Source organism: Mustela lutreola, chromosome 14 (assembly GCF_030435805.1).
Source record: "Mustela lutreola isolate mMusLut2 chromosome 14, mMusLut2.pri, whole genome shotgun sequence".
NCBI classification, from domain to species: Eukaryota; Metazoa; Chordata; class Mammalia; order Carnivora; family Mustelidae; genus Mustela; species Mustela lutreola.
Window position 1 is genome coordinate 40,377,461 of NC_081303.1, and position 26,802 is coordinate 40,404,262.

The window sequence follows — 26,802 nt, forward strand, 5'->3', positions numbered from 1 at the left end:
GCAGGACAGCCCTTGCGCACCCACTTCTAGGAATTCAGCCTCTCCAATTGGGGATTTAGGCAGGTCAGAGTAAACAACGGACTTCGTAGGGCCACTCACAGGTGAGGACAGTCTGCAAAACATGTCGCTTTCTCGAGGGAAGCTTCGTTTGGAGGGGATAGCGCGCTTGCCCAGACAAAGCAGAGTGTTTTTGTGCTGAGTGCAGCGTGCGCCTCTTTGAATTCCCTGACCTAATAACCCGACACGAAGCTACGTGAGGGTAGCGGCAGGCTACTAGCTTCGCCAGGTCCCGCCTTCTCTCGGGCACTTCCGCCCCTCCCAGTCCCTGCGCAGACGGGCGGGGCCGGCTTCTGTCTGGCGGGAAAGGGCCGGGCCATAGGCGTCCACACTTCCGGCACAGCCGGGCGGGAGGTCCTAACGCGAGGCGCGCGAGCGGCCTGGATGACGTCACGGAAAGTGGTGGGAGGGCCTGTCTGTGTTGGACCTGCGCAGTAGGCCGGTTTTGCCGACCTGGAGCGCGGCACCTTGCGAGGGATTTCCAGTGTTTCGGCGGAGCGTTCTGGTTTCGGCGTTTTCTCGGCAGCTCACAGGAAACGCGCGGGCGCTTGTGATCCCGCGAACCTGCGGCGGAAGTGGAAGCAGAAAGTACGTGTGTCTGTGTGTGTGAGAGAGACCTGTGACTCATTTAACAAGTCACTCTAATATGCTCAGCGCTGCGTGTGGGGATTGGAGGGAGCCCATCGTCCGAAGGTCCGTAGGTGACGGCCAGAAGGGGAAGGCGGGGCCGGCAAAAGTATAACCCTTCTGCAGTTAGAAGACTTTATTGACTACTTCTGCGTCCCAGGGTGCCGTGGTTGTAAGCCCATATTCTATTTTTTTTTTTTAAAGATTTTATTTATTTATTTGTAAGAGAGAGAGAGAGAGTGAGAGCAAGCACAGGCAGACAGAGTGGAAGGCAGAGTCAGAGGACCATATTCTAGTGTATAGTAATCGGATCGCTGTTCTTACAGCTGTTGGCGGGAAGATAAGGGGAAGTTGGTAGGGGGAAAGAGGGCGTGTGGAACCCAGAATTCTGCCTCAGAAGGGCAGTTTTAGGCTTAGACCCCGGAATTTTGCCAAAGATAGCCCTGGCACTACTCTTCCCCGATTTCTTTAAGGTTTGAATCCGAGAAAGTAGTTTACAACAGGTAAAATTTAGAAGAATTCAGAGAGAATGTCAACGTAGCCATAAGGTGTGAAAGACACATGAATTTGAGACTAAGTCAACCATAGAAATCAGGCAGCATTGGCGATCGCATCTTATGTGATCTGGATTAGCATTTCACAGCAGAGGGAGGGACAAAAAGATGTTTGGAAGATGCTGTAAAACTTAGGGGAAGGCTGTTGGCAGGTTTCCTGGTTTGTCATTGGGTGGTGTTAATAATCCCCTGCTACTGCTTTGTTTTTAGGCCCTTCCTCAAGTGCCTGGAGCTCAGAGATGCGGCCCAGGGGAGGGAACTGTAGCTAGGTAAGGAGGCCATGCTTGCCGTTGCTTCCAGATTCCATGTCAGCACCGAGTCCTCAGATGCTGGTGGCAGCTGCTCAGCAGACCTTGGGCATGGGAAAGAGACGGTGCCCACCCCGAGCTATCTGCCTTCACCTAGCTGGAGAGGTGCTGGCTGTGGCCCAGGGACTGAAGCCAGCTCTGCTCTATGATTGCAGTTGTGCAGGGCCATCAGAGCTCCAGAGCTATCTGGAGGAACTGCAGGGCCTGGGCTTCCCGACCCAGGGACTTCACATCCTCGAGATTGGAGAAGACAGCTTGATTGTCAATCCTGAGCACGTTTGTCAGCACTTGGAGCAGGTGCTGCTTGGTACCATAGCCTTTGTGGATGTTTCCAGCTCCCAACCTCATCCTTCTATTTGCTCCCTGGACCAGCTTCAGAATTTGAAGGCCCTAATGGCTGAGATCATTGCGCATTTGCAAGGGCTGCAGAGGGACCTATCCCTGGCAGTCTCCTGTAGCAGACTTCATTCCTCAGGCTGGAATCTCTGTACTGTGTTTGGGATCCTCCTGGGCTATCCTGTTCCATATACCTTTCGTCTGAACCAGGGAGACGACAACTGCTTAGCCTTGACCCCACTACGGGTGTTCACTGCCCGGATCTCGTGGCTTTGTGGTCATCCCCCCGTCTTGCTCTATTCCTTTAGTGTCCCGGAAAGCTTGTTCCCAGCCCTGAGGGAGATTCTAAATACTTGGGAGGAGGACCTTAGAACTCGATGTAGGACTCAGAATGACTTTGCCGACCTGAGCATCTCCTCTGAGATAGTCACGCTGCCAGCAGTGGCTCTTTGACTTTAACTCTTCTCTCATGCAGAAGGTACTCAGTAAACAATCAGCTCTAGCTGAAGGATGGCATCTCAAGTACCAATTCACAGCATCTTGAAAACACCGGGGACGGGGTGTGTGTGTGTGCTATAATCAGTTGTCCACATCACAGTGGGCATGGGATTAGTGGTGGCAGCATTGGTTGTACATTTGCCATTTCTGTACTAAGGAGTCCTCTTGACTTTGCTGTGATATCTGCTGATTTTTCCACTGGGTAGGAGATAGAAGAAGAGAGATTGTGCAGAAGAGCGGCGGAGGAAGTGTATGTTCTTGTGTGGTAACTATAAATACACCTGCCTCCGTGGGTGGTGTCTGCCAGAAAGTAGAAGACTAGGCGGGTTTTACCACATGCTTATATACCACCAGCTGAATTGGACTAGGGAGGGTAGACGAGGATGCTCAGGTGTCTCACACGTGTGATGTGAATTGTCATTCCAGAGTAAACGAAGAGTTCTGAGGAACAGAGACTGTTAGATGAAGTATTTATTTTACAATAGATTAAAAAAATAATAACAAAGTCAGAAATCTCAGGTGGGAAAATGCACCCCCCTTCAAAGTATATCAACCTTCTGAGTTTTTTATTGAGTTTCTTGCTTCAGGTTTTCACCCAAGCAGTGGTCACAAGTGATTCAGATCATCAGGCTGTCCTTCTTGGCCAGGAACACTGCCAGTGCTATAGCAATCATTACCATCAGCATCGAGAGCCATTGGCCACATTGCCTCTGTTAGGAGGGGCGGGGGAGAGAAAGAGGCCATGGGTTGTTGGAGAAGGTACAGGCAAAAATAATCTTCCTTCTTCCCATCCTAGCCCAGTGGAAAACCTTGGATCAGTAGAGGAGAAAAAGCTTTTTGTATCACTGTCTCTCTCACTTGGTCACATCCTTTGGGATAAAACTACTTTACTGCTGGTCACTGGCCCCCAATCCAGGGCCACTGGCTCAGGGAACCATACTCAGCAAGAGCTAGATACTTAGATACTGATAAGAATAGTTAAGGAAAGGGGCGCCCTGGTGGCTCAGTGGGTTAAGCCTCTGCCTTCGGCTCAGGTCGTGATCCCTGGGTCCTGGGATGGAGCCCGACATAGGGCTCTCTGCTTCGCGGGGAGCCTGCTTCCTCTCCTCTCTCTGCCTGCCTCTGCCTACTTGTGATCTCTGTCTGTCAAATAAATAAATAAAATCTTTAAAAAAAAAAAAAAAAGAATAGTTAAGAATGGGACAGAATTCAGCAAAATTATATTATGCTCTGTTCGTATTCCGTGGTACTTTTGCTCTCCTCACTCTTACCACTAGCTCATAATAAGCTAAAAGAATACCACTTCATACTTTAGCTAATAGTAAGTCTTCCCCTCAGGCTCAAGAATTCCATGAAAATTAGGCTTGGATCCATGAGCCAGTGTTTGCTGACACTGGTTATACTATCAAGTATGTCAACCAAGTTGAATGGAACAGGCTGGCCAGATGTTGGCACGGGCTGATAAACTTTATCTGCAGGATTTGGCTGAAGGAGGAACCATCCCACCAACATGCAGGGCGATCTGGGAGGATAGACCCTCTTACTCTGGGAGGCAGCTGCTGGCTCTGGTTCAGCTCTTCTCGACAGTGCTGCAGCTTACGCAGGCAGGAGAGGTACTCGTCACTGAGGTTGTCTAACTCCGAATGCAGTTCTTTGCACTGGAGGGGAGAACACCACCACCGTCATCACCACCAGTTCCTTCTGGGACAGAGCCCCAGGTCTGGGACAGAGAGGGCCCCCTGTGAGTCACCCCCTCATTCGTTTGGAATTTTTACCACCATCCTCCCTTCCCAGCTTTTCTCAGAGATTTCAGTTTGGGTTTTGACCGTATCACTTAGTTTTCCCGGAATGTGGTTGTTTAAATGATTGTAATGCATATTATAATATTACGTATTGTACATGTCTGTGCTCCCACGTGATTGTGTGTGTGCAAGTGCTTTGTAAATGGGGGCACCAAAAACTGAAGTTCTTGTAGCACAAAAGACCTGGGAGTGATCTCAGTACAAACATTTTCCCTAGGACCTAGTTGAGTTGCATGTGAAGACTTCTGGGGATATGTATGTTTCCAAGTACGTAGATGGAAAGGGTGTTGTTATTTAAAAGGCACACTGTATAAAAGTTTTAAGATAACTCTAGGACAAAGTGTGAGGGGTTAATATGTTTTATTAAATGTGTTTGAGTTTAGGTTGACTTTACAAAAGTAATTATTTAATAAAATCTGGAATAGCAGTTGGTATAAATGAAGAAGGGAAAAGATTGACAGATTAGCCCAAAAGCAAAGACATTTTATAAAGGCAAATGAATACCTGCTGGCATCCAGTTACTATGTAAACTTCAAAATCTTTGCTCTCTGGCTGCCTCCCAGCAGTTTTCCCTACCGTGGCGGGATGATTCCCTCACTATCTTAAGGTCACCATCTCACCTCCTTTTCCTTGGCCTGGAGCTGCAAAGTCTTCTTTTGCAGCTGGTCTCTGAAATCCCATTCTTTCTCCTTCCCTGTGCCCTCAGGTTCCACTTCATAATGGGAGGGCTTTGGACTCCACACAGGCAAAGCCTGATCTAAAAAAGCAGCCAGATTCTCAGTGATGGTGAGGTCCACACCTCTGAGGCAGGGTCCTATCACTGAGACAACACTGGAGTGAGGGGAAGGGAGGAAAGGGAACAGGGGAGGACCTGTCCCTGATGAGACAGCATAGAGTAGAATTCTCTTACTTCCTCCCACTGGGGCCGTGCTCAGTCTTGACACAGAGCTGGAATTTGAGCCCCTTGAGAGGCAGGTTGGCATCTTACTTTTCTTTGTATCCCTAGCCCTGTTTAATGGCAGATACTTCCAGAGAATACTTGCTAATCCATTTTCTTTTGTGATATTTCTAGTAGGTTTGCTGGACGCTTTAGTATAACTAACCCCTTCTCCCTTCTAGCTTCATTTCAGTCATGAGAATGGCTGTCCTATCCTAGACTTCATCTTCCTGTGGTTAAAGATGGCTTCTGAGCTGCATGGCAGTCTTAGTCTTGGTGAAGAGAGCACTGCCCTAGGAGTCAAAAATTCTGGATTGTTGTCTTAGCTGTGTCCTTAATTCTTATGACCGTAGACTTTCATTTTCTTACCCATTCTATGGGTATCATAACTTCTGCCTTCTCTTTTACATGGTGATTGTGATGAGAAAACAAAAGACCATGTGGAGTACGTAAGTGAGGAACTTGCCCTCTTTAACCCCCCATACATGATGAATTCTTTTCAGGGAGCTAAGGCAGCAGACTTTTGAGTGCTAAGAGTGACGTGATTATTGAATGCAGCATGGTGTGGGCTTGTGGAGTTGGATGTGACTTGGAAAGTCAAGTGTAAAAATTGACATTAAATCCTGCGTTCAAAATCAATTTATTGAAATGTTCAACACAGATTTATATTTTCAGAGTAGAAATTCTTTTCACAGTTTATATACCTCTCAGGATAGGAGGCTAACTGATTAAAGTGTTCTCAAAGTCAATCATCAGTCCTGAAAAAGCTCCCCTAGATCCCTGACCTAACAGACTTCTAGAACTGTATGGGACTCCAAGAGGTCCTATAGTCCATCCCCTGCCTCTAGGCAGGCAAGAAAGACCACTAGCTTAGAATTTGTGGAAGTAAATTTGCTGACCTTTCTTTGTTAAGAGTTTCTCCTGTTCTTGAAGCTGTGAGGATTGATTCTGAAGCAAACCTGTGGAAAAACACAAGGAACTTGTTTGTACTAGCCTGTCTACTGGACACAGTGTCTTTTCAGAACTTTGCTTCAAACCTTAATTATTTAAGATGTTCTTGTCTATTATTGGTTGAATTGTGCCCCTCCCCCCAATTCATAGGAAGTCTTAACCCCTAGTGCCTTAAAATGTGACTTTATTTGGAGAAAGGGTCTTTACAGAGGTAATCAAGTATTTTAGGGCGTTAGAGTGGGCCCTAATCTCATACGACTATGTCCTTATAAGAAGGGGAAATTTTGGGATGCCTAGGTGGCTCAGTTGGTTGGGCTGCTGCCTTTGGCTCAGGTCATGATCCCAGCGTTCTGGGATCGAGCTCCTTGCTTGGTGGGGAGCCTGCTTCTCCCTCTGCCTCTGCCTGCCACTCTGTCTGCCTGTTCTCGCTCTCTCTCTGTCTCACAAATAAATAAATAAAATCTTTAAAAAAAAAAAAAAAAAGAAGGAGAAATTTCAACACAACTAGATAGAAGATACCTGAAGAAACATAGGGAGAAGAAAGCCAGCTACAAGCCAAAGAAAGTGGCCTGGAACAGATCCTCAGAAGGAATCAGCCCTGCCAACACCTTGACCTTGGACTTGTAGCCTCCAGAAAAAAATAAATTACTGTTTTTAAAGTCACCCAGTGTGTGGTATTTTGTTAATGAATACATCATCCTGTATCTCTTCCTACCATGTCTTTACCTTTAAGTCGCCTTAGAAGAAAGACTTCCCCAGACGGCCCTGTATGAAATAGCAACTGTTTTCCCTTTAACCAGCTTTATTTTTCTCCATGGCAGCTATTACTACCTGACACACACTTAATTGTAAATGGAGGCTCCATACCTTATTGTAAGCTTCATTTAGGGAAAGAGCTGTGTCAGGGCTGCTCAGCACTGTATCCTCAGTGTGTATACCTAAGGTGCCTGGTACTTGGTAGGGAATAAATAAGGCATGATTTTGAATCCATTCCTTGCGCATTCAGCTCCTGCCCTATAGGTGCTCGGCATCTGCTTGTGGCTGCCTTACTCTTACTATGCATTGCACGAAACTTCTCTGTTGGGGTGTCAGGTTAAGGTGGTGGGAAGCCAGCAGAGCTATTAATTGAATCAGGTTCTCCAGCTTTTCAGCCATTGCCTACATTTTTTTTTTTTCCTCTCCTGAAATGTCCCCTTTCCTCTTTGGCCCCAACAGGTAGTTTTGAAGTGGACTGAGGCATCTGTAGTGTGAGCTGATTTTCCAAACCATTCCTAATGACAGATGTCTATAGGACATACTCACATATGTAATGACTGTCAGTATATAAAATAACTGCCTTAGAAAACTCAGCGTTTTTTAAAATCTGAAAATCCGGGGGAAATTTGGGTGGTTGTCTTTGGCACAGAAGGAGGAAAGTAGAAAAGAAAAAAAGACAGGCTAACATTAACTCGTGAAGAGCTGTGTAAATGACCTCACTTTTCAAGAAGGTCCAAAAACGCACAGAGGTGGAGGATGCGTCAAAGACCGGGCTCCAGGCCCCTCTTTTGGATTCCTCTTGTGGGGCGGGAGCGGCAGGAACACCAGAAAGAGCCAGCTGTGCTACTCTGAGAATCTGGAAGGGGAACTTACCCTGCAGCTGCTGTACTTGGGCCACCAGGGCGAGTTTCTCCTCCTCTGACCTCTTCAGCTGATCTGAAAGTGAAATAACGCAAATCGAAACAGATGAACCTGAGACTTAACCTGACCCCTGAGGAGGGGAGTTCGTCGTAACCACTGATGTGTGCTAAGTGGAAGTCCTCTCTTTTTTCTACTCGCTCAGAGGGACTGGCTGGAAGAGCCAGCTGATACAGACACTCTAGCACAGCACAAATCTTCAGGCTGGGATGATTAAAACAGCCCTGCCTTTCCCTCGAGGTAAAATGAAATCACAAACCCAACCAAAGACTGAGTGAGGCCTTCTCCTCCACCCATCTTCCTAGAGGCCTTGGAGGGGAAGACTACCTTGTAGGTGCAGGGTATCCGAGCTGTACAGATCTCTGTCCCCCTGCAGGTGTTCAATCTTGGCCTGCAGTTCCTGGTGCTCATTTTCCAGAAGTCGCAGAGCCTGGTTCATCTGTAGGTCTCTACTGTCTGCTCCCTGTAAGGAGGGGGTCCAACACAGAGGCAGGTCAGTGCTGCGGCGGAGATTGGGAACAGATTCCATGGAAGAGGAAGACTAGAATTTTAGAGACAGAGGATTATCAGGGAAATGGAAACATTTGGGATTCTTTGTTTCTTCCATCTGCTCTTTCCTCATGCATTAGATTTTTGATATTTCACAAGGGACTCATTTGAGTCAAGCCCAAATCATCGCTTTTTTAGGTGTCCTTCACATTGCCTTCTTATTCTAACACTGTCATTTTTTTTTCCCCCTTTGGTAGGGTCATTTTTCTCAAAAGATTAAGGTTCAAAAGAAAAAGGCCTTCATGAGAGATATGGCAAATAGTGTATTGGCCAGCTGGGTTCACAGCTTTGAGAAGACACACGCTTCGGCTTATTAATTTGGCTACTCGGGTTCCTGCTTCAGGAAAATGATAAAGGTGAATTTTTGATGTGGGTCCTCAAAATTTCAAACCAAGTAAATAAAATCTATGAAGAGAAATAGCTACTATGGATGGAGGCCTGTGCCAGTTGACTTTGACAAGATAACACCTGTTGGAAATGATGGAACCCTTGAGAATGCCAAGGGTCTACTGTAATTGCTTAAAAATGACATTGGCAGGATGTTAGTCAATCCTCAACCTCTGAGTATGTCCGGGTGGCTTGTTCTGTGCCAGTAATGGACATATCTGAGCTGAATGCTCTGCTGGCTTGGGGTGCAGAGAGTGGGTTGGAGTATGACAGTAGGCTGATGAATATTCCAGTCTAACTCTTTGCGCATGGATGGTATCGTTCGGGGAACACTTAGTTCATTTGCATGAAACATCCTTGCTGAACTCATAATTAGATTCCAGGGCCCAAACAGTGAGTCAGAAACAAAGTGGGCAGTGAGTGGGGGACTGAAAGCCAGATGCTGTCAGGCTGCCTTGAGAACCCCCATCCCAGCAGCAACTTCTGTCCTCCCTGCTGTCACTGGCCATCGTCCCATAAGCCCTGCCTTTTCTCTCCCCATGTGCCCACCCCAGGGCCTGGTACCTGCAGTTTGGACTGGAGCACGTGGAGTTGGCTCTCCAGCTCTCTGTGCTGGGCCCCCAGGTTCCTCCAGTCCTCCTTCAGAGCTTCATACTGGCTCCTCCACTCTTCACACTTCTGCTCGGCCAGAGCCAGGGACCGCTGAGGGGATGGTCAGACAAGAAGAGGGTGCCTTGGGGGTTCCAGGGAGTTATGCAGCTGGCTCCCATGCTGCCCAGAGCCACCCAGGGTCCCAGCCCCAAGGACTACACAGCATCCCTGCACCTGTGTGCTCTGCAGTTGTTGCTCTGCGCTCATTTTCTCTTCCAGCACCTTCTGCAGTGACTCCTTGGCCTTCTGCTCATAGTTGTTTTTCTGGTCTTCCATCTCCAATAACACCTTTTTCATTCCCCAAGGGGGGTAGTTCTGTAAATTTCATGCAATTCAACAAACACATATTGAACTTCTGTGTGCCAACCCCTTAGCTGGGATACAGAAAGGAAAAGAATTTGCTCCTGGCCCCCAGAGCAGAGATACCAGTAACCTGGTGGACCTCCTTCCGGGTTCGAGGTGGACAGGGAGAGGGTCCCAGGTGATGAGGGAGGTAAGTGGGGTTAACATGGTGCTCTAGGCATGTTGGGCCTCCCCAGGCCTTCCAAGAGCACTTCAAATTCAATATTTCCAAATCAAAATAATCTTTCTCCACCTGCTCCTTTCTCCTGGGCTGCCTATCTCGGTGACCAGCATCATTACCCACTCAGTCTCCCTAGCCTGAGACCAGGGAGTCATCCTTAATTTCTCTCACTTTCTCCCACCAATCCGTTGCTCATGGAACACTGTCAAATCAACCTCTTTAACACCTCATGTCTGTGTCTTCTCCATAATTCCTGGCACTTCCTTGGTTCAAACTCTGGTAACACTATTATATGGGTCGATGCAATATTTTCTCTATCTTCAAGCCTTGAAGCTAGAGGGTACTTTCTGAAATGTAAATCTGATCACGTCACTCCCTTTTTAAATCTCTCAGTGACTAAGGATCAGGTCCAAAATCCTTGGCATGGCTCCTACTTGAGAGCTCAGACTTTGGTTCTATGCTACTTCCACCCAAACTGAACTGGTTGCAGATTCCCTAAGCACCGTGCATTTTGGCCTTTGCCTTTGTCCATGTAGATTCTGCCTAGAGCATCCTCACCTATCCTTTCCACCTAGTTAAACTCTACTCATGCTCAAGACTCCCTCCAAGGATCATGTAAATTCTGATAAATTTTGACCAATCACCCCCGACTCATGGATTAGGTAGCTTTTCTTAGTGTTCACATAGTATCCTCTGTCCGTCTCTATCTTCCCACTCTGTTGACTCATTTGTGTCCCTTATGGGACTGTAAACTCCTTCGGGGTAGAGAGCATACTTTTTTTCCCCTCTTTTATCTTTGTAGCTCTAGTACTCTCAATATTTTTAAATTCATATATTTGCATTTAAAAATTATCTTGGCTTCAGGAGTTAAGAAAAGAGTAGCTTTGTATATTCACTTAGGGTCTTCCCTTCCCTAGCTCTTTCATCTTTTTGCCCTGTGATTCTTGGGAAGGCAGGCAGCTTTTGCTGTCAACTCTGGGTTATCCCACTGAATAAACAGTAGTCTACATGGTACAGATCTCAGGATCAATATGAAATCATTTCCATTAAGCTTTGGAGTCATCTGAAAATTTGGATCTAAATGTGAGTGGGTCTTAGGTTCTTGGCATTTTCATCAGAGCAGCATCCAGGAAGTCATACATAGGTATATCCCAGTTAGTGGACTTACCCATGCTGGCCAGCTTTACCCCCCTGCCCACTGAAAATGAAGAGCCTGGCATTCTGGATTATATGTCGGTATTTTATAAGCATGGTTGGCATCATATAGTTCCTAAGAGTCTGACAAAACAGGCCATACTGAAAAAACTAAAAGTCGTGAATCAGCAAACCTGTCTATAAACTCTGTTCCCCTATAAGACCCCAAGTGTGCACCCAGGTCCATCTTCTCTCCCTAACTCCACATGTGCCACCTCATTCTCTTATCTGACATCTCACCACTTGTCAGAAGCCGATCACTTCTCCAGTGTGAAAGCTGATTTCTTTCTATCTCTTGTAATCCAAGATCAGGCCAATCAAGAGTTTACTGAAGATGGATAACAATACCATAGAAAAGCCAAGAGTCGTGGCCTTTTACTTTCTTCCAGGGATTGCTACTAGACTGAAGTTGCCCACAGAATGGAAATCATTTTGTAAGACTTTGTTCCAATATCCAGTTTGTCTGTTCAAAGATTGGGACCTTTGAAGGTCTATCTGAGTGATGAGCATCTTTACTAGGGCCTGTCCCTACAGTTCCAGGTATTCCTAAGATTCCCTTGGAGCTGGCAGAATCCTTGATGCTGGAGTTGTTTCTCAGGGTGCAAAGGGAAGAACACTAGGAAAAATGGAGAAGAGGTGGGTTGGGGACCAAAATGAAAATGGCAAAGCCAGAACCGAGTGAGTAGGAATGGGTGCTTTCAGCTTGATCAGGTGTCATTTCCAGAGAGCAGGATCGAGGCTCAAGCATTCTCCTTTAATTCTAAATTCCTGGGCTGGAAATGTCTTAAGAAAGCTTACCTGAGTACAGGTGTACAGCTGGTTTTCTAAAGATCTCAGTTTGCCCTTCAATTTGTCTTCGTTAAGCTGGCCCTGGAGCAAAGGGGATGAGTTAATGAGTTTGGACCAAAATACGACATGCAGAGTTTTCTTCTGTTTTTCCAGCTTACTGCCTAAAACGTGGTCTGTGCTCAAGCGATGTTTGTGAAATTGAACTCTTTCAGGATGTAGGGAGGAGGAAAGATGACAAAGGATGTTTGACTAGAAGAGGGTCATTTCCTCTTTCTCTGAAATAGGAGAAGGAAGAGTTGGACTGGCCCCAAGTCCTCTCTGTACCTTGAGGTTCTCTATCCAGTGGTTCAGGGTATCATAGTAGGAGTTCACTTGAGGCAAATCTAAGCTCTCTTTTTCTTTCCTCCTTATCTCTCTCTTTTGTCTGTCTAGGCACTTCTATATTCCTCATCTCCTCTTAGTTTTATACATGGAACTTTACTTCTAAAGTATAGGCCAATAAGACTAAAGGAGTCTCCATATTCCCTTCTTTACCCCTGTCATGGGCTGAATTGTGTCTGCCCCCTCCACTACCTTCCCCCCAAGTTTATATGTTAACATCTTAACTCCCAGCACCTCAGAATGTGACTGTATTTGGAAATAAGGTCTTTAAAGAGATAACTAAGTTAAGGGACATCTGGTGGCTCAATCTATTGAGTGTCCAGCTCTTGATTTTGGCTCAGGTCATGATCGTGGGGTTGTGGGATCAAGCCCCACATCAGCATGCCTGCTCAGCATGGAGTCAGCTTGAAATTCTCTCTCTTTCTTTCTCTCTCTCTCTGTCCCTCCCTCCCCCCTACCCCTGCTTTTTCTCTTTCTCTCTCTTAAAAAAAAAAAAAAAAAGATAGTTAAGTTCAAATAGGTCATTAGGGTGGGCTCTAATCCAATATGCCTGCTGTCCTCATAAGAAGAGAACAGAACACCATGTGAAGACACAGGAGAAGATAGCCATCTGCAAGCCAAGGAGAGAGGCCTCACGAGAAACCAACCCTGTCAACACCTTGATTGTAGACTTTTAGCTTCCAGAATTGTGAGAAAATAAATTTTTGTTGGTTAAGCCACCCAGGGTCCTGGGATCAAGCCTACCACAGGGCTCCTTGCTCAGCTGGGAGTCTGCTTCTCTCTTGGCTCCTCCCCTTCTTCCTGTCCCCCCCCCCCCCCTCATGCTCTCTCTCAAATAAATAAAAAAAATATCTTTTAAAAAAAAGATGAGAAGGGGAGCCTGGGTGGCTCAGTGGGTTAAAGCCTCTGCCTGCAGCTCAGGTCATGATCCCCATGGTCCTGGGATCAAGCCCCACATCGGGCTCTCTGCTCAGCAGGGAGCCTGCTTCCTCTTCTCTGTCTCTGCCTACCTCTCTGCCTACTTGTGATCTCTGTCAAAAAAATAAATAAAAATAAAATCTTAAAAAATATATGAGAATTTTTTTTCTTTTTCTTTTTCTGTTTTTTTAAGAATTTATTTCTCTTTGTCAGAGAGAGAGAGAGTGCACAAGCGGGGTGAGCACAGGCAGAGCAGGCAGAAGGAGATGCAGGTTCCCTGCTAAGCAAGGAGCCAGATGCAGGACTGGATCCCTGGACCCTCGGATCATGACCTGAGCCGAAGACAGCCCTCAACCAACTAAGCCATCCCAAGAAATTCTTTAAGAAAGCAGGAAATGGAGGAGAGATATCAAGATAGGGTGTGTGTATGTGGGGAGTGGTGGTGGTGGTGGTAGAAGGGCTTCCCAAAAGCCATGTTCTAGGTATTCATAAGCAGCGGTTCTAGGTATTCATAAGCAGGGTTGGCTTAATGCCATTTTGGACTTCCCAAGAGAGATGCTAATCTCAAGCGTGAGGGTAGAGAAAGGCAGGCTGGAAGAGCCTTATCTGTTTCTCAGTTTTTCAGTCTTTCTGCTGAGTGGCTAACAATCTCCTTGCTGCTTTGTTCTTTCCTCCACCAGTCGTGGTCTCCCTTTCTCCAAGGGCAGGGTTTTGTTCTTCCATCTCTGAGTCTGACTTAAGGTTGTCTGTATGAGGGGTTTGTGGAGAGAGGAGGGTGCCATCGATGAGAGAGCCGGTTTCCCAGAGGAAAGGCCGTGGGTCTCTAGCAGGAACTCTGATTTTCATATCCTTTTCTCTGGCTTTTTCCAACCAGACCCCGTGAGACACTTGTGAAGTCTACAAATTCTATTTCTCTCCAAGCCTGAGATGCCACATCTCCTCTCAGTCAGGCAGCTTGGGTGTTTGGAACCCTCGTGATGTTTCTGGTCTACAGTGGCCTGCGTGCAGCCGAGGGGCCTCTGTTTTGAGGTCTGTCCCCTTCAGTGAGTTTCAGGGCACCTGGGGGAGGCAGGAAGTGGTATCTCACAGCTCCTGTTTTGATCTTGTTTGGCTGATTCTTCTAGCCCTGGGAGCCAGGGGGCGCCCCCACCCTTTCTGCTTCCTGTATTACTCAGCTGGGCTTTGCAAAAGCAAAAAGCTTTGCCAAAAATAATTTTTCAAAGTGCCTCCTGCTATTAATGTTTTTCATAATGTCTTGTGTGAGAGCTGAGAGTCCAGGATTTGGCATCTCCAGTAGCCACAGGGCTTTGGGACAGATAAAAGAGATGGACAAAGACTTTCATTGTTCTGGGCTTTGGACTAACTGGTAAAAGGGCTGTATTTCCCTGAGTGACCTGTTCACTATCAATCCACCGGTCCTGAAATCAGCTCCTTCTGCACCCCCATTTCCTGGTTCAGATCTCTGCATTTTCCTTGTGCCTAAACTCCTGGCTACGGCAGAATGTAATGAAACCCACTGAGTTTAAGGTTTATCTTGCTGTAGTTTGAGAAGACAACAGACATGCCCAAAGCAATATCTTTACATTTTCCCCCTGTCTTCTACCCTTTTGAGATAGCTCCTCTCTCCTTCCTTACGATGGTTTTAATCCAACATTTTGCCTCTCCCAACTGTTTCTGTATTTTAGACATACCCCAGATTACTTTTCCATTCACGGTGCAATAGAAGACAGTTGAGGAGAGCCCCTTCAGTGGGGATGAAGGACCACCCAAGTCTGGGGCTTGGAAAAAAAATTTCTTATCCACAGCTCAACCTTCCCAGGCTCCCTGAGGCAGGGAAGAAAGCTGTAGCCAAGTTGTTGCAAATGGGGCATATAGTTTCCTGGTCTAAGCCTCAATCCTCCTGCCACACATGCTCCTGCCCCATCAAGCCCAGTGGTATACTATGTGGGAAGAAGCACTCTTTATAGGCCTACTGTGGATGTTTTCTGGGCAACCGCCCCCCCTGGGAGCCCAGGGCTCAGAGAGCACAATACCTCTGGTTGGAAAAGGGAGCAAGATGGAGGCCATACACACCTGGTGCTGGTCTGAGGTCTTCAGCTCCTGCTTCTGCTTGGCTTTCCCCAGCCTCTGATCTGTTCTCCAGAAACACCACCACCTCACCGCAGAAGCGCCAGCCCACAGCTCATCTCTGCTCTAGCAGGGGTTGCTTAGGGCTCCCAGCCAATCCCCCGCGGTGCTGTCATCTCAAGATCTCGTTTCCACTTTGCAGAACTTAAAACCCCAGTGTGCCCTGCTCCTGTTTTGTATTGCCCAACACAGCCAGCTTGCTTTCTCTACTGCCGGAAATGTGTCTGCTCTGAAGGGTGGACGCAGCTCTGGAGTCTCAGCAGTGCCCCAGGCCCCATCACCTCCAGCAGCACCAGGGTCAGCTTTGAGGTGGAGGCAATGCAGGGAGCTCGTTCTTGGGGTCCTCTCCGAGTTTGTAGTGAGCTTCCGTGCATGTGAAGTTAGAGAGTCGAATCACAGGGGCCAAATGGGAAAAATAAAGGCCAGAACTGGGCTGAATGTCAGTCCCTATTTTGGTCACATTCTTCCAATTAGTTTTCCCAATACCATAGTCTGGGCTTGTCCTTCAGCAGCAGTTGGCAGGGATGCAGGGTTGGATTATTTTGTTTTGGGGGAAGCAAGAGCTCTTAACTGACTATTTTTGTGAAAAACAGGAAGCTAGGGGTTTGGGGGGGAGGAGGAAGAATAGAAGGGTGCATATAGGGAGGGGTGGGAGAAAACCACAACCAGAGGAACTCACACTCGCGTGCCCACTGTGGAGGGAAACTGCTCCAGAGGTGACCTTGGAAATGTCTCCCATTCCCGCCAAGCTTGCCACGACTCGCGCTCTGAGTGTGGCTGACCTGGGATGTTGCCCCAGCTTTGGCCACTTCCACACCCACCCAGAGCCACGGTCCCCACTGTCGTCAGAGATACTTCCAAAACACAGATCCAATCGTTTTTTACTCACTTCCGCGACTTTTTAGCATGTGTATTGCCCAAGTGAGCACAGCTCCCCAGCTATTGACTGCGATCCTTGGGAGGACGGGCCAGATGTTGCTCAGTATCCGACTTTAAACCCACATACTGAATCCTCCCGTTGCTCCCCTGCCGATTGCCTGGAGCAGAGTTTCTCAGACTGGGGTTGACATGTATTCTCCTAGGTCTGTGATGCCTATGCCTTTCATGTAGGAAAGAGTCTCTGCATTATTTAAGTTTGAGATGCCCTGTCCAACAGAAAACTTCATAATTCCAGAGCCCTGTCTGAAGCCCCTCCTGGTCTGACCTTTGGAACTCCTCTGCCTCCATCCCTTCATTTCAGCCACTTTGTCACACAGAGGCCTACAACCATTCTGATTCCTTTACCATAAACACCCTTTTCTTTCTGTTTTTTTTCTTCCCCATTATCATTTGTACTGCTGTAACCAATAAATGACGCATCCTTCCAGACCCGGCTCAAATGGTCCCTTTCCTTTGGAGCCTACCCTGTTCCACTTCAGGCAGAATAATTGTTTCCTTCTCTTTCCTCTGCGTCCCATTTTAGAAACCACTGTTACAGCTTTATCATAAGCTGCATTCGGGTTATTTACTACACGTCTCTCTCTTCCTGGTTGATAGGTGAGCGCCGCAAGAGCAAGAACCCTACTTCTTGTTGTCCCTGTAGCATGGGGCTCAGCACACAGTTGAAACTTATCAAATGCCCGCTGAATAGATGACTTTGATGATCTCAAATTAGTTCAGCACCAGAAATCACCTGGCATGCACAGCTGTCTGTCCAGGCTCCTGCTCTGCCCATGACAACGACTTCCTTGACAATCAGGAGCCCTGAGCATAGACACTAAATCCCGGTACAATGACATGTGAGGAAGGAGGCCTGAACTGAGGAAGTCTCTTTTGCATCACTGTCAACTTCTTGGTTTTGATCCACACCCTCCCAGCCCAACTCTCTGTCTAAAGACAAGTCCTCTGTGCTGGAGGGTTAGGTGTTCGTGGAGGCCTGTGAGGTCGTGCTTTCTCTTTGTCTGCCCTGCTCTTTGCTCCAGTGGCGTAGCTCCCGGAATAGCATAGTCTAGAGGGTTTCACTATGGGGTCTAAGGACCCCTGGGAGTGCCTGAGACCCTTTTACAGGTTTGGTGAGGTTCTTCCCTTTTTAACTACGTATCTGGGTGAGTCTGGATTTTCCTTCATATACTTCAATCAAAACAGTGTATTACAACAGATGGAAATAGGAGAATCGAGCAGTCTTCTTTTCAGACTTTAAAAAGATTTGCCAAAGTGTAAAACAGTGCTACACTCGTCACTATTTTTTGGAAAAAGATACTCATTTTTCATAAAAATATGTAAATTAGGTTCACGTGTAATGAGCTTATTGTTATTTTAAAAATTTATATACATTTTAAGATTCCTATTTTCATTTCTCATATGGTAAATCCTAATAGGGTAAATATAAAAAATTCTTTGGGGTTTTTCGTGAACTTTTTTAAGAATATAAAGCAGTCTTGAGATTAAAAAGTAGGAAACCCATCGCATTAGCACACCTCTAGGTCTTTGCTTATGTTGTATCCCCAGCCTAGAATGTAGTTCCTGCTTCCACATTAGTCTGGAAAATACTTAATGTAACTATAAATATTTCCCTGGTTCTCCTCTTCTCTGGAGTCATTCCTTCCTTCTTGTGTACTATTATATCCCGAAAACATTTCTCTTATTTCATTTCTCATATCTCTGCATTGTTTAGGCATCTGTTTCCCTGCCAAAACCACAGTTCTCTGAAAGCAGGGACCTTGACTAATTAATCTCATGATTTCCAGTGCCCAGTATGGAGAACATGATCTATGAATATTTGTTGAACGAATGGACTAAATTAAGGAGGTCTGAATTTTAGTTCCAGTTCTGCCTCTAGCTAGCAATGTGACTTTAGGCAAGTCACTTGACCTCTCTGACACACAGTTTCCTCATTGGGGAAAGAAGAAAACTTAGACTACATGATCTCTAAAATCGCTTCTCACTTTGACCTTGATGTCTAAGCTGATTAGTAGGTACACAGTAGCTCACAGTTAATATTGGAGTGAATCCCGTACAAAAAAAATAAGTTGGCATTTATCACAATCTGTAATAGCAAATATATGGGCATCTTCCTTCTTTTCTCCCAACAAATTGAGCCATGGGAATTCTTGCCAGTTTTGGTTCTGGGTCTTTCCTGGGTGTGGAGTAGTATGACCCCAGCTCAGGACTGTGGATTTAGCTGAGCTCTCCCGTATAGTTACTGTGACATGTCTGACCTCTAGGTCTTAGCGCCTCCCACCTCACCTCTTCAGTAGTGAGAAAACCTCTTCCCTTGCTGGGATCATATGGAAAAAGGATCAGAAACTCACGAGCTTTGTTCAAATAAAGATTTCATTCCCTTACCTTCCAAGAGCTGTCAGAGGCCCTTATCAGAGTGGAGAGTAGGTCTTGGAGAATCACCATTTTCTGTTTTAGAACAAGCTCCCTTTGTAAGGCCTCCTGAGGGGCAAAACACAAGAAGGGACATTAACCTGGAGGAGGAGGGAGCAGGTGGGCAAAGAGCTGAGGGGAGAGCTCACAGGTTACTTACTTTGAGGTACTCAGAAAGCTGGATGATTTCCTAGAGAGAAAGAAAAAGGGTATTCTAGAAGATTCTATGTCCTCTGAAATCCTGGAACACAGAACCAGAGCCAGGACTGACTTGTGTCAAGTAAATGTTGTTCCTTGCTCAGACAGAGTCCCTCCAGGTCCCCATGTCTGTGCTTGTCCAGGAAGAAGGTGCCCCTTCATCCTAGCTGTGTTTGCCATGGAATTCCAGAATGTCAGATCTTGGAGGAGCTGAGATACCCTCTGAGTCAACCCTTCAAAGTGAGGATTTTCTTACCTTATCCAGAACTGCAACTCCGTAACTGAGAAGAGAAGAAATGAAAACAGAAATGATAATGGATCGGAGAAACAAGCATATGGGGAGAAGTGGGTAGATTCCTGCTCCAGTCTCTTCTGAGAGCCAACAGGGCGGGGCAGTTAAGGAGGACATGGAAGGTCACTGTGCTCCTTCTCCACCCGGGGGAGTGGGTGGCGGTGGTGGTGAGGGTTTCAACAAAGCGTAGATGAGAGGAATGGGTGGTGTGTAAGGAAGCTGGGGGCAGGAATGGAGAAGGTACTCACTTGGTTTGCTGACTGGCATCATTCTTAATTGTTGGCTGGGCTGCTTCGGCCTTTGTCTGAGTGCCTGAGCGATAGAAGATAAGGCGATTCAGAACCATGGAGGAGGAAGTGGGAAGGGACAGCGGCTGTCCATTGTCCGCAAGCTGAGCCTGCCGTGGCAAGATTCTCTGCAGGCCCCAGTGAGTGAGGGAGGCTCTGCTCTTACCGCGATGGTGCTGGGGTGGTTTTTTGGTGGGAGAGTCCTTCGGTGAAAAGTCCCTGGCCTGGGAGGGGCGGTCAGGTAGATCCCTCCAGGTGCCTGAGGGAGGGTGACGCTGGGTGTGAAAAATCTCAGAGCTGGTGTCTGACACCTGGAAAACAAGTGGGGGATGCTGAAAGCTTAGAGCCTCTTAGAGCATGATTCTCCAGCTAACTGCAAAAAGATGAACCCATGATCAATTTCCAGTCCAGAACACCAAAGCAACCCATTCAAACCTTGAAAACTACTAAGTTGTCCCTGCTCCTGCCCTCTCTCATCCTGGCTGGTGGGAACTGTCCTTCCCAGGCCAGGCAAAGAGGGAGCAGGGCTTGACTCTCCTTACTTTCTTTGGAACCCCTGTCTACTTTGTTTGATTTCGGCCACTTACACTGCCCACGGTGATGTGGAGAGAGAACTGGTCTGAGAGTGAGGGCGTCTGGGGTCAGACTCTGCCCTTTCTATGAGATCTCAGTCTTCTGTCCGTGTAATGAATCTACGTGACGTAGGCGGTCTCTGAGGCCCCTTCCATATTCAAGAGGTGGCTTCCTGCCACTCAGGGATGGCTGGAATACTGCTGAGGTTTTTGGGAAGAGCAGAGATGTGTAGGGAGGGGTATAGTAGCAGTTGTCACCATCTAGTCCACTCTTTTTAAAGATCTTCTATATGCACACTCAAAAATTCTATGGTTGTAACACCACCAAAAGGCTAAGGAATGCCTGTGGTGGCCAGTCATGCAGATTGACTCGACCGCAGTAAAACTTCAGTAACTGATAGGCTTAGGTGAAATTCTTTACTTACGTATGTTTTGTTCTTTCTCGTCTTAAAAAAAAAAAATTTTTTTTTAAACAAAAAGCAAGCAAAAAAAGAACAGAAACCTCCTTGCTGTAGAAACTACACAGTTGGTTTTATTTCATAATCAGACTCAAGGATCGTTTTTCTGAACAGGGCCTTCTGTTGTGGATGATAGATCCATTAGTTAAGAAACCCTGACTGAACTTCTAGTCTGGGCATGGAACTAGGCCAGGTACTTCCAGGGAATACGGCAGACCCGTCCCTGCTGTCAACAGGCACACAACACGGATCGAGGACACAGATGGCTGGCTGGCTTAGATTGCCTCAGCAGACCCTGATTTCTGCCAGCACTGCTCCTTCCCAGGCCAGAACGATGGGTTCTCGAAGTATTATTACACAATCTTAGAGGATTTATAACCTCCTAAGGACCACAGAGAGCAGAAGAGGCCTGAGGAAGCCAGGGAAAGCTTACTGGACCAGATGAAGCTTTCGTTGAATGAATTTAGTAAAATGGAATGGTCCAAGTGGGTGCAACAGCCTCACAGAACAAGAGAGGACAGGGGTGTGTGTGTGTGGGTGTGTGTGTGTGCATGTTCCTGAGAGGGGGCATGAAGAAGATGGGCCTGTCTACCTGGCATACAGTAAGCACTCTGTAAATATGTGTTGAACGATATATGTATAGACCGCCTAAATCTGAACAGATAACTCGGAGTTAGCAATGGCGTTGCTTACATTTTTTTTTCTTCTTTAAGGAAGAAAAAGAGGCAAGTACAAAACAAAACAAAACAAAAAAACCCAGCTGAACAAACAAACAAAAACCCAAACAACGAAAGTCCCTGAATGAGTCTAAGTGGCTCAGGGAGGTGACTTTATCACTGAGGAAGCAGGAACTTAATTTAAATTTGCTTTTCAGTGAGTCTGAACCCACCCACGTGCCATAGTACCCTTGCCCCTGTCCAGAGCAAGGTGTCCCCTGACATGACCCACCTGCTGCCGGGGGCAAGAGATCCTGTGGGCACAAGACAAGGGTTCTTTGAGGTCAGTTGGCTGGCCTGGCCTCCTGGAGGGACCTCGCTCCTTGGCCCTGGGGCTCTGGGCCTTGCCTTTCTCCTCCACCTCCAAGTTCCTCCTCCTGAAGAACTCCTGTTGTCGTGCTCTCTGGAGCTGCTCTCTTTGCTGGAGCCTCCGTGCCTTCCCCACCTGGCGGCAAGTGGTCACATTGGGGCGGCAGCGGCGGCTCTCACGGGTCTCCTGCCGGCGCTCACACTTGGCCTCGTAGCTCTCAGCCCACCGGGCCAAGCGAGGGGAAGGCCTGGGGTCCGGGCTGATCATGATGACCTCCTGAGCACCTGTTGTGCTTGGCTTCCAGTTCCTGGAATAGCTGCCTGGGTCTGCCAAATGCCAAGAGGGAGGAGAAGGGGAGGGGTCAGGAGATGGGCAGAAAAATGACTGTCACCCTGGACCAGGGGCAGAAATAGCATAGCCTCCCCCTGCATGTGGGTTGAAAACTGACAAGGCGATGGTGTTGAACTGGGAGTCAGGACTCCTGGGTCCAGGCTGTACCTGGCACCTGTAACTTTTGCTTTCCTCTCACCTATGTTTCCCCCTCTGCAAAGCAGAAAGAGCTCTCTGGCTACCACTTCTTCCTTGACCTTCCTTGACCTCACCCTGCCCCTCAGTCAGGGGAATCTGAGAAATAATCGATGAAAATTGACATGGCAAGTTGATGAAATTTGGATGGTAGATAGGGATGTGTTCATTTTCCAGAGATTTCTAGAGAACCAGGTAAACTGGCTTCCTATTCTCCAATCTAGAAGGAAAGCCAGCATCTTTATGCTCTCTTGGCCCAAGCTGATGCTAAAATAGATGAGTGACTCTTCTGAAGGCCTGGAGAGATAACCAGGCCCCCCAAATTGGGGCCTGTCCTGTGACCCACTGCTATCTTCTTAACCCTTAATAGCTAGCTTCTGAGTCCGGTTTTGGGTGTGGTTTAGCAGGGAAACCTCACACTAACTCCTCTAGTCATGGAGTCCTAACATTGGTCCGTTGGTACCCACTCCTGGCCCAGGACTGGGCTCTGACCTGGAGCACATCAACTCAAACCAGTATTGGCTGAGTACCTGCCAACTGCCCAGCATTGACCAAAACATTTCAGAGCTTCCAGCTCAGTAACTCTCCAAGCTGAAGTTTCCATGTTTTAGAATCTCCTCCCTGTTAGGGCTAAGCAGAGCTCTGTCTGCTCTCCTTAGCCCAAACAGAGATCGTGCCATCAACACCAGCAACCATGGAAATGATACCTCAATAAGGCTATTATAAACAGAAATGAAACAACTGAAAACAGTCACCCCAAGTCCCCAGGGAACCAGGCTTGATGCAGAAGCCATACTTGCTGCCTCTTCTTTCTTCTCTGTGCTCTTCTCCCTCTTTCCCACTCTCTGTCACCTACCTTCTGCACATTTGTTTCTTCTCCTAGAACCCTCTGGTAGCTTGGCTGAGTTGGGGCTGGAGCTGGCTGAGCCAGATTCTGAGCACAGGAAATTCGGTGCCCTGCTTCCGCTGATCACTGGAGTCAAGCCCAGTGGATGATGAAGGAAGAGGGACTCTCCCTTCCAGCTTCTGCTTCTCCTCTCTGTCCCACAATGTCATCACCCACCACCCGGGGAACCCAGTTCCTGGATAGGTCAGAGAGGGCATCTCAGCTTCACTGGTCAGCAGGCAATCTCCAGCTCTGACCCCTTGAGTTTATTTATAAGCCAAACAGACTCAACAGGTAGCAGCCTCTCTGCCCTTTCATTGGAACTTTGCTACCCATCTGGCTCAGTCCAGAATTCTCTGCAGGATTCTTACTCTCTCTCTCTGATCATACCACTCATGCTCTGGGGTGAGGGCAGTCTCACTCCAGGAGAAGGTCTTATAAGGTCAAGCCAGGCATTCTCCCAAATGCCTGACTCTTGAGGCTTGGAGGGGCATCACTCTGGCCTTGGGCCGTGCAGGCCCCAGGCAGATTGTGAAGTTGTCAGCGCTTTCCTCTCATCCCATCCCTGGGGAGCTCTCCCCTTTCTTTAGGCTTTTCTCCTCATTCCTACCCTGTAGGGTTCCCGGACTTCCCACCTGCCACTTCTGTTATTTAAAAACAGAACAGGATCCAAATGGTCCATTGGTATTGAGTTGTGAATGACTGAATGATTGTGTACAGGTGAGCTCCACATCCAGAATCTACCTTGTAGTAAGTAGCTTAAGCCATAGCCCCTGGCTATTCTGCCTTAGATGAGGGCAGCTGAGAGCCCTGGCTCCTGGCTGTGTGAGTTCATATCCTGGCTCTCCTGCTACCTCTGTGCTTTTGGACAGGCTATTAACCATCTCTTAGTCTTAGTTTTTTCCATTTATAAAATAGGACCACAACCTCCCTTGTAAGCTTGTAAGAATTGAAGAAAAAAAAAAAAATGCCCATCGAGCATCCGGCACATAACACACAATAAATGTTAGGTTTTTACAATTCTGAAGTAGGATTATTATTACCCTGGTCTTGCTGATCTTGGCTCTTAAAGACTTGGTGCTGTAAGACCGAGACCTCCAGCTAGACTCCAGGAGCAAGCATGCCTCACCCCTCTGTCCCCCACTCTCTTCTCTTTGAAGGGGTGCTGTCTCCACATGGAGGGGATGTGGTCTCCGGTTGAAATCATATTTACGGCTCTGGTTCATCTGAGTGTGGGCCACAAGGAAAAGGGACTTCTCTGTGATCTGGGCACAGCTGCCATCTCAATTAGGTCCCGCAGAAAAGCAAAGAAGAGGTGGGGTGAAGAATGCATGTCCAGCCCATCTGCTTCCCACCATTAAAACGTGGGCCACTGGGTCCTCTCCCTATTTGGCTCCAGGGAATCCGAGGGCTTTGCAGGGGAGGCAAAGCCAGTGATTATGGAGAATCCTCCTACCTCCCTGCCATGGGGAGGAAAGGGCTGCGGGGGAGGAGCTGGGGCCTGAGATGGGGTCTCTCCAGATTCTGCCAGGTCGCGGACACCAGTGCACCAGTCCGCGGACACGTGGGGTGGCCTGAGGGGCAGACCCCGGGGCCAGCTACCCAGGCAGGCAGAGACTCGCAGTACGAATGGCTCCTTACAGAACGGAGCATTCCCAGACCCCCCACCCCCACCCCACCCCCATAGGATTAGATGCACACAGCTGAGTGGAATCCCATCCAGCCTTCCGGGATGTCTTGACCAGTTCTGATTTGCTTAAACACAAGAAGCCGTGTGGGACGCCTGAGTGACAGGGTTGGGCTGTGGATGAAAAGGGAACTGGTCCCTGTGTGGTTCAAAGAAAGGTCACTGGGCCGCTGCCCAGGCTTTCTGGCAGCATGACAGGGCCCATGTGGAGCTTGGAGAGGAGGTGATACAGGCTCAGGGTGTCCTGCCACGGGGAGAGGTCAGGGTACTGCCCTCACCTGACAGTGGTTTGTCGCCGCCTTTCCAAGTCTGCTCCTGCTTCCTGTCTGTGTGTGCAGTTAGGGGCTTCCCGCAGAGGTCTGGCCGCCCGGGGCACAGCTCCCAGTGTGAGCTTAGGAGAGAAGGGCCTGCACAGAAGCCGCGGAAAGGCAGCGTGTTGTTTTGGGGACTCTTGCTTTGAAGACAACCATAAAAGGTCATTTACTTCATGCCCATCACTGGCAAGCTGGGACCCTAAGTCATTTGACTCACTCCTAATCCAATCTAACGGACAGAGCGGAGGAGCGTACAAAGCTGTATCCCTGGGCCAGGCCTGGTGTCTCCCGGAACCATCGCAGGACGCCTTCCTGCTTACCCCACTCCCAACACTCTTAAACCAACTCATCTGCTTCTGTGTCTCCCCCTTGAGCCTAGGGAAGCTTGGGTGACGGATCATTTTCCCCACCCCAGAGTCAGAGGTCCCCAACCTGGACACAAAAGCATCCTCCTTCTCAGTTACCTTGGGTCCCAGGCTCCAAACCAAACAACTCAGGAGAGCATTCCAGCGCCTGGGCAGATCGTGGCTCTGGTCTCAGATGGGGCAGGACAGCAGCTGAGTAAAGTGCAAGCTCTCAATCCATGGCCCCCTTAGCGTTTCCCTTGTTAGTACGGTCTTTCTTTTTGCACAGCAGCCTTTGCTGAAACAGGAAACAGACAAAGCCACAGTGCTTGCTCACCCCAGTTCCTCTCTCTTGCTCGTGGGCACAATCTGAGTGGGCCCCTGAGCTCTTGAGGCCTCTGGGGCTGGGCACAGGAGCTCCTCCCATCTTCGGACACCCCAGCCACCCTGTCTCTGGCTGGTGGATTGTTGTGAGCTCTCAGTTGGTTTCAAATCCAGATCCCATTCTAAAAAGTAGACAAAGATGGGACTCAGGGTCACATCCAAACCTTGCAGTTTCTATGAGGAGGAAAATACCTTTCTGACCTTGAAGAGATGTTCTCAGTATAGGTTTTCATGCATATCAGGTAGCTCTGTCTGTAAAGATTTTCTCTTTCCCCTGGATTCCTCTTCCCAATCCTAAAGAGTTGGAAAGAGTTTCTGCTCTTCCAAAGTACCTGGTATCTTTCTCAGAATTCTGGAATGAGGCCAGCTCCAAATTTGCTCCTTTCTGAAGCAATGAGGGGGCGGGGATATGAAAAGATAATGGGTGGGTGGCTCGGGCATGATAGGAGCAAAGCAGACGGAATCTCATAAAAAATCTCTTTCCAGTTGACTAGGAAATTTGGGGAAACACTAGAAAGAACTGATCTCTGTGCATTAAAAAGAAACTATTGCAAATGATATTGTCAGGAAATTCACAAGAAGTTGGGGATAAGAAGGTGGAGAGGCAACTGCATCAGGACAAGTTAACTAAGTAGCTTTGAAACCGAGCAGTGAGGAGTGGTCCACTCAATGCGGCTTCTGTGAATTCTAAGGCTTGACACATGTGAAGGATATAATGAGACTTTTAAATAGCTGCGAAAACACCTATTAACTTGTGGGGCCTATGTCACAATCTTCTCTGGTGCCTACTACTTCCCCCATTCTCTGAGGAGGAAAAGGATAAGGAGTGGGCGGGGGGGGGGGGGACCCAGAGCAAGATTCTCAAGCACTAGAGCTGAAGGTAAACAACATTCCTTCAGGAAGACAGACAAGGGCTCAAGATCCTGGGGCCCTGAATATGGGAATGAGAAAGAGTAGAGGAGAGAGAGGTTGGGGAGTCCAACATGGTAGGGATAAGAAATTTTTATTGGCACGGATGAGTGAGAGGGTGCCAGTAGTTCTTTACACTAGAGTATAAAGATTGTAACAGGAATTCCTATGTGCCAACAATTTGGACTCCGTTAAAAATCAGAAAGAAATGTGTATAAAGCTCAAAATTCTTTTCAGGGTGCATCAGTGGGATACCACACCTACGATCATGTGAACGGTTAGGATGATTACCTTTGTTTTCAGCCA

At 47.8% G+C, this 26,802-nt stretch overlaps 2 protein-coding genes across 10 annotated transcripts; one reads left to right on the forward strand and one right to left on the reverse strand.

The window, feature by feature from the left end:
* The first annotated feature begins 356 nt into the window (after positions 1-356).
* On the forward strand, positions 357-6,733 carry C14H1orf74 (chromosome 14 C1orf74 homolog). 2 transcript variants are annotated; one of them, XM_059147079.1, is made up of 2 exons: positions 357-750; positions 1,449-6,733. In XM_059147079.1, the coding sequence occupies exon 2, from the start codon at positions 1,544-1,546 to the stop codon at positions 2,333-2,335; it is 792 nt and encodes a 263-aa protein (XP_059003062.1). In that variant the 5' UTR covers positions 357-750; positions 1,449-1,543; the 3' UTR covers positions 2,336-6,733. The 2 variants fall into 2 exon arrangements, with proteins under 2 accessions (XP_059003062.1, XP_059003061.1); XM_059147078.1 differs by having other exon boundaries at positions 359-645.
* TRAF3IP3 (TRAF3 interacting protein 3) lies at positions 2,834-25,559 on the reverse strand. Of its 8 annotated transcripts, XM_059147064.1 has the most exons (17): positions 25,324-25,559; positions 24,824-24,952; positions 23,902-24,084; positions 21,370-21,773; positions 19,558-19,702; positions 19,353-19,416; positions 19,069-19,093; positions 18,775-18,804; positions 18,588-18,683; positions 11,847-11,918; positions 9,506-9,646; positions 9,245-9,382; positions 8,072-8,285; positions 7,700-7,762; positions 6,019-6,078; positions 4,803-5,002; positions 2,834-4,038 (listed from the first exon to the last, which is right to left on the reverse strand). In XM_059147064.1, the coding sequence occupies exons 4-17, from the start codon at positions 21,712-21,714 to the stop codon at positions 3,778-3,780; spliced, it is 1,854 nt and encodes a 617-aa protein (XP_059003047.1). In that variant the 5' UTR covers positions 21,715-21,773; positions 23,902-24,084; positions 24,824-24,952; positions 25,324-25,559; the 3' UTR covers positions 2,834-3,777. The 8 variants fall into 8 exon arrangements, 7 of the variants coding, with proteins under 7 accessions (XP_059003047.1, XP_059003048.1, XP_059003046.1 ...); XM_059147065.1 differs by lacking the exons at positions 23,902-24,084; positions 24,824-24,952 and having other exon boundaries at positions 2,834-3,090; positions 3,925-4,038; XM_059147063.1 differs by lacking the exon at positions 23,902-24,084.
* Between the last annotated feature and the right edge of the window lie 1,243 nt (positions 25,560-26,802).

What these genes read in the sequence shown, in the direction of transcription:
- C14H1orf74 (XM_059147079.1), top strand. Translation starts at nt 1,544, where the DNA reads ATGTCAGCACCGAGTCCTCAGATGCTGGTGGCAGCTGCTCAGCAGACC.
- TRAF3IP3 (XM_059147062.1), bottom strand. Translation starts at nt 21,714, where the DNA reads ATGATCAGCCCGGACCCCAGGCCTTCCCCTCGCTTGGCCCGGTGGGCT. An exon ending in TCTCTTGCCCCCGGCAGCAG is followed by an intron (nt 19,703 to 21,369) that starts GTGGGTCATGTC and finishes CTTGTTTTCCAG; the next exon opens with GTGTCAGACACCAGCTCTGA. An exon ending in AACAACTGCAGAGCACACAG is followed by an intron (nt 9,383 to 9,505) that starts GTGCAGGGATGC and finishes CCATCCCCTCAG; the next exon opens with CGGTCCCTGGCTCTGGCCGA.